The following is a 9,405-nucleotide window of genomic DNA, read 5'->3' as shown; positions in this document are numbered from 1 at the left end:
GCTATATGTTTAAGTCTATGAACGATTTTAAGCAGAAACGAATGTTTACGTGGCTTGGCTGGACTGGTACCGATGGCTTCGCTTCTCAAGCGCTTCAAGAGGGGTGCGTTTTGCCGATGTGTTTCCTTTGTAGCAGAAGTGAGATTGGCAAGGCTATATGTTTAAGTCCTATGAACGATTTTAAGCAGAAAACGAATGTGTTAACGTGGCGTTGGCTGGACAGGTACCGATGGCTTAGCTTCTCAGCGCTTCACAGAGGGTGCGTTTTGCCGAGTGTGTTTCCTTTTTAGCAGAAGGAGATTGGCAAGGGCCAACATGCGCGCACTAAGGCCCTCTATCCATCCATTTCAAAAGTGGAAGCACGCCCTCGAAGTCTTTCGGTGCACATGAAGTCACTAAATATCACACGTGACGCTCATCTGGTAGCCGATAGTTTTCTTCAAACCTTCTCAGGATGTGTGCCCAGTGTTGTTGATCAGCTGGACCATGGCAGGCAAATTCAAATAAGAGAGATCCGAAGGAAGTTACAGCCTATTGTTGAGACATTTCTCTTTTGCGGGTGGCAAGGTGTGCTCTCCGTGGACATAGAGACAGTGGTCCCATGGATTCAAGCATAGCCTCCTCTACAAATACAGGCAACTTCAAAGAGCTGCTTCGCATGCGCGCGGATTGTGGCGACAAAGATAAAAAAAAAAGCATTTGGAAAGTTGCCCAAATAAGGCCTCATATTTTAGTTTATATGTACAAAACCACATTATAGAAATCTCTGCTGCAATCATCAAGGAAAGCCTAGTCGCAAAAGTAAACGCTGCAGGCTGCTTCTCCGTACTTACTGATGAAACGACTGATGTTGCGGGTATCGAGCAGCTTACTGTTTGTGCAAGGTACCTTAATAAGGATGCGAACGGAATCGAAGAAGTGTTCTTAGGCTTTGTGCCAATTCACGACCAAATGGCCGGGCCCTGGCCGACACCATCATAAGGCTCCTTATAGAAATGGGAATTAACATGCAGCATCTCCGTGGTCAAGGCTACGGTGGTGCAAGTTCGATGGCCGACAAACGAATGGTGTTCAAGCTGCTGTCCGTGAGAAATATCCAGCCGCACTCTATGTATTCACTGCGCGTGTCACTCCCTTTATCTAGTTGTGTGTGCAGCATGCTCCATCACAGACATTCGAAAACTGTTTTGGGACTCTGAAGGCGACGTCAGCCTTTTTCCGTAAATCTTCTAGCCGCTCACACGTTTGCGAAAAGTGATAAGTTTGAGCTGTCCTGAGCCTACAAGGCAGCGCCTTTTGGGACTATGCGAAACGCGCTGGGCCGAGAAGCACGATGCATGCTTTCATTTGTGAGCCTCTTTCAGCCGTTGATACGCAGCACTAGAGGAGACTAAGTTTAACGGAAATGGCGAAAGTCCAGTGCAGGCAAACAGTCTAATGTTGGCACTCTTTTCACCAGCGTTCCTTGTAAGCCCTGCCATGTGACGGAACACGTGTTAGCACTGACTTTGCCTGTCAAATAAGCTGCAGACGAGGAGTATCGACATGAGCGCTGCCATTGACGACATAGAAGTGATACAGCAGACCATTGAAGTGACCGCAAGAACACGAATGTTTCTTTCTCAAAAATATTTGCACAAATGCAGGCATTGGCAGAAAAACTGAATGTGGAGATCACCAGCCGTCGAGCCGGTGTCCGGAAGCAAAACCTTGGGAGCAATGCATTCGAAAGTGCGGAAGAATATTTTCGCAGAACCCTGTTCATTCCATTCATGAACCACGTACTAGCCCAGTTAAACCAACGGTTCGAACAGCACAGGACACTTCTAAAGGACTTTTCATTAATTGGTATCATCCGCAATACCACCAATGCAAGATGATCGGGAGAAAGGAGCAGAAAATCTCCTGACCGTTTTTGCGCATGACGTCGAAACGAGGGCTGGTTTTGGAGAACTGCGACTATGGTGGACAAAGTGGGCGAACAAAGCAGCAAACCAGAGCCCCGGTACAGGAACGATGCCCTCTCTCATTGCGACAGCAGGTTCTGTGCGAATGTGTACAGCTACTCCGGATTCTAGTCACCCTTCCAGTGACCACTGCCAGCGCAGAGGGAACGTTTTCAAGCATGAGGTTACTTAAGAACTACTTACGCTCCACGATGTCTGAGGAACGCATGGTTGGCCAGGCACTTCTGTACGCCCACAGAAATGTCGACATCAGCGTGTCGGAAGTCATTGACCGCTTTGCTAAGCTTTCCTCGCCGGGTCAACGTTGTCCTTTGATACCGAGCAGGACAAAAATCAGCGCAAACGAAAGGAAAAGACACTACTGTTGCAGAGTTCAGGTCGATCAGCCCGTAATTCTGACGCAATATTATTGTTCACCACCTTTTAAAAGCCGTGAGGATTTTGTACCTTCAGCAGTTAACACTGTGACCTAATATAAACATAAGAATACGGGCATCAGGGTGACATTACCAGCCAATCGACAGCTTCACCTTGTTCACTGAGAGGTCGGCATACGCGGCGTTACCAAACAAATTCAACTATTGAGAAGCCGTACTAACGCATTGTTTGTTACTTTCATTTGTCGTTTTGTTCTTCATTGCTTTTTGAACTAGAAGCGGCAACCTTCCTTTAAATTGAGTGCACAATAGTGGTTCGCACTTTTAAAACAGTTTTGAAGTAGTTTCTTTCGTTATTCTGCGCTCTTCCTTTATAGTTCTGTTTACATGGTGCGTCCGAGACAGCAGCTTGGCCCAATGACATATCAGTTGGCCATTATGTATAGTGATCATTGCTTAGTTCCGTTATTGATTGTATATTTAAATGTACATTTGTGAAGTTTTGCGTAAGCATACTGCGCACTGTTTCCGGTGACTTATATTTTGCCCGTATTCGAGGTGTACTTTCCCATTCTGCTTTTCCCTGGCCGCATCATTTGTGCAAAAAGATTAACATTTGCGTAAACAATCTGCATTAAAATCCTGTTATTTCGTGGACTTCATTTTTTTGTTATCGGGCACCTCTTCAGTTCAAAGCTGATGCAGTTCCGAAGTTTACGTGATATTTGCCGTACCTGTTACACACACACACAAACACAAATATTGAAAAGATTGAAGACAGTTATTCCTGGAAAGATTTTGCGGGCATGCCAACATAATATTTTTACGAAAAAACACATTTCTTACTCGTTCTTAACAGAGGGCAGCATTCAAGAAGTGATTTGCAGCATCTAATACAAATTGTCACTGGTAATACATATTAATGGTAATACCAGTGACAAGTATGTACATGGTAATACATGTACATACCCACGCCGCTTTTGGAAAATTATGAAACCGGACGACAAAACCACAGTCTCTCTTTGTGACACTTCTGGATCCCCCGTTGCCGACCTGCGACGTTCCATCCGTCAACTCTGCATTTTGTTCAGTCTTTACTAACGAACCTAACAACGAACTTCCTGATTTTCCGCATTTTGCTTTTTCCCGCCAATGCCAAAGATTACATTCAATTCAGAGGGAATTGTAAAAAGTTATTAACCAATTAAAGAACTCTTCGTCATGCGGTATAGATGGCATAAACGCCAAAATTCTGAAAAATACTAAACATGTATGTAGTTCCATATTGTCAATCATTTTCAGCAGTCACCCGACACAGGTGAAGTCCCATTAGACTGGAGAGTTGGGAAGGTCTTTCCGTTCTTCAAGAAAGGTGACCGCTCATTTGCACGTTACTACCGACCAATCTCGCTCACTAGTGTTTGTTCAAAGATCATGGAACACGTCATCTTTTCTCATGTTGCTACATTTTTATCATCCGTAAACTTCTTTCACCCAAACCAACATGGCTTTCGTAAAGATCACTCATGCGAGACCCAACTAACATTATTCCTGCACGACATTCACCTTCATATGGACCGTAACTCCCAATTGACACACTGTTCTTAGATTTTGAAAAAAAGCCTTCGATATGGTACCTCACTCCCGTCTCCTTCAAAAAACCTCGCGTCTAAACCTTCATCGGCATGTTTTTAACTGGATTAAAGCATTCCTAACAACCGTAAACAATTCGTGCATGTTAATGATCACTCCTCGACCTCTCGCATGTCTTGTCCAGCGTGCCCCAGGGTATCGTCCTAGGGCCTCTTTTATACCTAATATACATTAACGATATTCCGCTTTCCATTGAATCTAACATCCGTCTTTTTGCTGATGATTGTGTCCTCTACCGCCCTATAAATAACCCCACTGATGTCTCCTCTATATACAGCATGACCTCTCACGCATTCAGCAGTGGTGTACCACCTGGTTGATGTCCCTTAATGCGAAAAAAAACATTACTAATTTCTTTCCATCGTCGCCGAAACCACACGCCGGCTACTTACACAATCAGCAACTGTCATATAGCTGCTACTGACTCGATTAAATACCTGCATGTCCATCTTTCGAGTAACCTATCTTGGGGCGACCATATAAATCACATAATTCACTCCGATAACCGCGCTCTCGGGTACACACGCCGTAACATTTCCATGACACCACCTTCCGTTAAACTACTCGCTTATAACACCATTGTCAGACCAAAACTTGAGTATGCAGCTGCTGTCTTTGACCCCCACCAAACTAAATCATATCGAAATACTTGAGTCAGTACAGAACCGAGCAACCAGATTCATTGTTTCAGATTATTCCCGCTACTCTCGAGCGTCTCCGCCCTCAAATCCCAGTTAAATCTTTCTACCCTCGCTCTTCGTCGTCGTATTGCACGTCTCTGCCTTTTTCACAGATTCTTTTATTCAACCCCGCGTGACAACCACCTCATCCAGCCGGTCCATCGAGGTCATCGCACAAGTCATCCAAATGCTGTGATTCCGCCATGTGCCCACACCACCTCATTTCAGCAGCCCTTCTTTTTGCGCACCACCCGAGACTGGAATGACCTTCCGAACGAAGCAGCAGTCATCCGCGATTTTGCGCGCTTCAAAAATGCCATCCAGGAAGCAGACTCAACCACATCCTAACATACACCTTCATCGATACCCGCCATTTTATGACGCCCACCCCTCATGTAAAGTCCCATATGGGACCTTTGAGGATAAATAAATAAATAAATAAATAAATAAATAAATAAATAAATAAATAAATAAATAAATGTTATTCATATACTTAGTCGTTCTAAAAATTCAATGAGGAGGTCGCGCTGCAACGTGAGCCCCCCCCCCCCCGAACAAAATTCCTGGCTACGCCACTGGTGCGTGCGGTTCGCGGTCGGACTCGCCGCGCCGGTTGTGATTGCGTGTGCTTAGTTTTTTCATGCCTACAGCTGTTGGTGTTAAAAAAATCACATACGTTGATTACATTTCTGTGGATAAGGCCGTCCTAAGCTCCGCGTTTCTATCCATCGACTAGATCGCGGCTGAGCGCGCCAATTTTCGTGCTGCTCGTAAGAATTGAAATAAAATTCTGTACCACTAAATATTTTGCCGTTTTTCCTGTTTTTCGGCTCTTACGTTTCCCGTCTCTTACGTTTATTTCCTACGGTCCCTTCAAAAACGTATCAGCGGGGTTCTACTGTATTATCAAACAGGATGTGCAAGTTGGCAGGAATGACCATTATTGCATGCAGTTATTTTTGCTTCATCACTTACTTTGTGCAGGATACCAAACTTGGCTGTTGGTGATACAAAGCAGACTGCATCGGTGAGTGCCATAAGGGTGTAGATTGGCAAAATTTGTGAACCCGCTCACGTCAGATTGAGTCTGAGCGAGCTCTAAGCAAAAAATATATTTTGTGAGGGAGTTTAAGTGAGTTAAGTTCGGCTCTGTTAATTTTGCCAACCAACAGAATGCTGCTTAGATCGTGGTGGCAGCATCACTGCAATGTAGAACATTGCGCTCATTGCACGAGTGAGCAGCTGATGCTTGTGCCGTCATCGAGCTTTGCACCGCACCTGCAGTGCACACACACACATCCCCTCGAGCAAACATGTGTCACCAGCTCTGCATGCTTCCATAGCGCAGAAATTACACATCCCTCCCCTATCCCTGTCTTTCCTCTGCTTCTTACTTTCCTGTGACTCGTGAGAGATTAATCACATCACCGCAGTATATAGAATGGAGCCAGTAATGGCAGCAGTGCTGTCGACATTGGAGCCTCAGTTAATAGATGGAAGGCGGTTGCTCTCACTATCACTCAGGACACGCAAGGTTGTCAGTCCAGTAATGTTGTTGGCGATGAGCCCTCCCATTCATTTTCAGAGACGCGTCAGAAGTTGTTCTGACGACATCCACACATCTAGTCTTGAGATTAGAGACATGAGAGAGAGGCTCATGCCTCTGTAGCCAGCGGTTTTATTCGTTCTGCATGTGAAGGCTACTTAATTGTTTCCTCAAAGGATGCTTTGGACCCCAATGCATGAGGGAACTACGATTGCTTGAAATTCTCCTGCAGTTCAGGGTGTGGCATTTCACTGCCCATGCATGCCTTGCACTTGGCCATTGTATGTGTTGCCTCTCTGTATGTGTAGCCAGGTGATTACTCCAGGTAAAATGAAGCGCAATAAACGGGACAGAAAGGCTCGACAGAAGGGACGAGTGTTACTAACAGTTTCTTTTTTCTTACAGGTGCACAGTTCTTCAGAACCGGAAGATATTTCAAAAGCACTGGAAACTGTGTGAGTTTTCTAGTTATATTCAGCGTAGACTTTAAGAAAGGCAAATGCAGTTAGGGCAACAAAGGACAGACTCATGACATGACTCCTAGTATTTTTACCATTAGAGTGGACCTGGTTTGTTGGTGACATCTGGTTGGGAAATTGTTATTCTTTTTTTTTTTCAGCTGATGCTGTTGGTAAAACGTAAAAGTTCTTTATATGGCTTCATGACAGTAATGTGCATGCTTCTTCGATGCGCACATCTACGTAGGGATGCACGAGGGGAGGTGGCCACAAATCACATCCTCGGGTATCGGTTATTTTTTCTAATGTTAGAAGTGTACTGAACAAGTATAACTCTTTATCTTCAGCTATTGACACATGTAGCGCAAAGATAGTTGCTTTAACATAAACGTGGTGTCACGCCTATGTCCGTGATCAGGAAATCTTAGATGACGCAAACCTCTTTCACATTTATTGTTGTTATCGAGCAATGCGCAGGGTGGGCGGTGTTGTTCTTGGCGTTTCAAAGGACATTCCTTCTTTATGTATCCATAGTAACCATCGGCTGCCACAAGATCATATTGGGTGTATGCTATCGCTCTCCCTCTTCACCTTCAGCATTTGTTGATGAATTGCACGAGACACAAATAATGTACCATATTTTCTTGTATTTAACCGGCACCAAAAAAGGAAAAAAATGTGCTTAAAATGTGGGGGTGCGGGTTATGTGCAGGGGCGGGTTATATGAGAGAAAATGTAGTTGTTTTCGCACGATTGCCCTCATATCCTTCGTTTCTACTAGGAGATTTTAACTTTCCTAGTATAAAATGGAACTCAAACGCACCTTACTCATTAGTCTTTGCTACAGCAGAGTGAATTTATTCACTTACATTCGGCATTTTCTCTAACTCAACTGGTAACGTTGCCAACTAGGACATCCATTAGCAGTACTAGCATTCTCAATCTAATACTAACAAATTGACCAGACTTTGCTACCGCTTTAAGCTATACACCGGGAATCGGTGATCATTCATTACTGTCTTTTTCATTTAGTGTGCCTTGTCCTAAAGCAAAAAAAAAATATAATACGGGACTATAAGAAAGGAGACTTTTACATGATTCACAGTGAACTAGCACATTTCTTTGACATATTTTTAAGCAGTTTTGATACCTCTTCAGTGCAGTGCAACTCGGATATGTTTGCAGCTGAATTGGATAGTCTCTAACACATAAATATATCCCTAGTTGCATCGTCACATCTAACGCGTGTGCACCATGGCACAATGCTCACATCAAACATCTAACTGAAACTAACGTTTTTATCGTGCCGCCAGAGATCTGCCTGCTAACCGACCGCACTGGGCTGCTTACAAATCTGCGTCGCTTCTACATAGCTGCACTGAAATCCGCTAAAGATAACTTTGCTTACAAACATTTCGCTGTTTATGTCACAAACTAATGCAAAAAAAAAAATGTTGGCAAATCATTAACCCCCTATCCGGCAACCATATTTCCTTGATTGACTCATCCAGTAACCAGGTTAGTGAAGCCCATTGCACTGCAGTTCTTAACAAATCTTTCATCAAAAACATTCCGTAGATAGCCATAATCATACTTTATCTATGTTCATGCATGCGTTTGTATGTGTACCTGTATACATACACATGCAAAATTGAAAAGTTTTGAGGAGTTTGAACCCCCCCTCTGGCTTCGCTACTGCTAACATCGTATAATTAGGTTCTGTGATATATTAGCTTACATTATTAGGATGTAAACGTACTAGCTAACATTGTATTTATATACAAGCTTCCTTTGTATGAATTACCTGCATTCATTGCTTCTTGTTCACCTATTTTTCTCTAACAACCCACCCCCTCTGTAATGCCATTTGGCCCTGAGGTAAAAATAAATATCATTGATATAAAAGCCGATGCTTTTAGTTCAAATGGACAGCAATGAGTGCCCGTGTATGTAGTTCTTTTTAATTCGTCATCGATGTGCAGGAAACGAAGCTCGGCTATTGGTAAAAGAAAACAGGCTACCTTGGTAAGTGCCAAGTGGGTGTTGAAGATAGGATTTGTAAACATCAACATATAATTGTTTGATTGTTTGCTTTTTTTTTTCTCTTTCAGAGGTCCGATTCTTCAGGTGCGAGTACATCTGCTGCAATGCTGGCTTCAGCGTGAGTTTTCCATCCATTTGCCGTAGGTGTTGAGGGGCATTTGCAGCTAGGGGCCAGAAAAGATTAAATCTAGTGATGAGACTAGGAAAGTTGCACTGCTAGAGTGGGTATCTTGGTACACAGTTTCAGTCAAACTGCTGTTCCATTTGTGCCACATTGCTACAATGCTACTCTTCAGTTTCTTCCTGTACCTTTCCATGTCCAACTTGCTTCAGCTGCCGCCAGTGAGAGGCACACCAGTCGAAGGTTGTGGGTTCGGTCCCCACCAGCAATGAGTTGTTTTTGCGTCCACCTCAATTAATTTTCCTTGATGTCATAATTACAACACTTCAGTGAAAACTGCCCATAATTCCCCACATGCTTTCCTTGGCTTCATTTTCTTTGGTGCAAGTTACTTGAACATGCATGCATATTCAAAGCTTTTAAGAGATTTTAGAATTAAGGACCCACAACTCTGGGTCACCAAGTCGTGTTGGGTAGGCTGCTCTTGAGTTTGGAGGAGCCACAGAGTTTGAAAATTGGGTCAAATGCGGGCGGAGTTGGGTCAAGCGCCTAGGATCTGG

At 43.8% G+C, this 9,405-nt stretch overlaps 1 protein-coding gene across 3 annotated transcripts in view; it reads left to right on the top strand.

Annotated features, from left to right (window-relative positions):
- The window catches only part of LOC119404927 (uncharacterized), a 92,696-nt gene that overhangs the window by 57,493 nt on the left and 25,798 nt on the right, over nucleotides 1–9,405 (top strand). For all 3 annotated transcript variants that reach the window (XM_049419121.1, XM_049419123.1, XM_049419122.1), the window contains exons 13-14: nucleotides 8,664–8,706; nucleotides 8,793–8,842. In XM_049419121.1, the coding sequence (XP_049275078.1) occupies nucleotides 8,664–8,706; nucleotides 8,793–8,842 (93 nt within the window). The remainder of the gene's footprint in view (nucleotides 1–8,663; nucleotides 8,707–8,792; nucleotides 8,843–9,405) is intronic.

Source organism: Rhipicephalus sanguineus, chromosome 9, assembly GCF_013339695.2.
Source record: "Rhipicephalus sanguineus isolate Rsan-2018 chromosome 9, BIME_Rsan_1.4, whole genome shotgun sequence".
NCBI classification, from domain to species: Eukaryota; Metazoa; Arthropoda; class Arachnida; order Ixodida; family Ixodidae; genus Rhipicephalus; species Rhipicephalus sanguineus.
The sequence above is the reverse complement of the archived record's forward strand: the minus strand, read 5'-3'. Positions and strand labels throughout refer to the sequence as shown.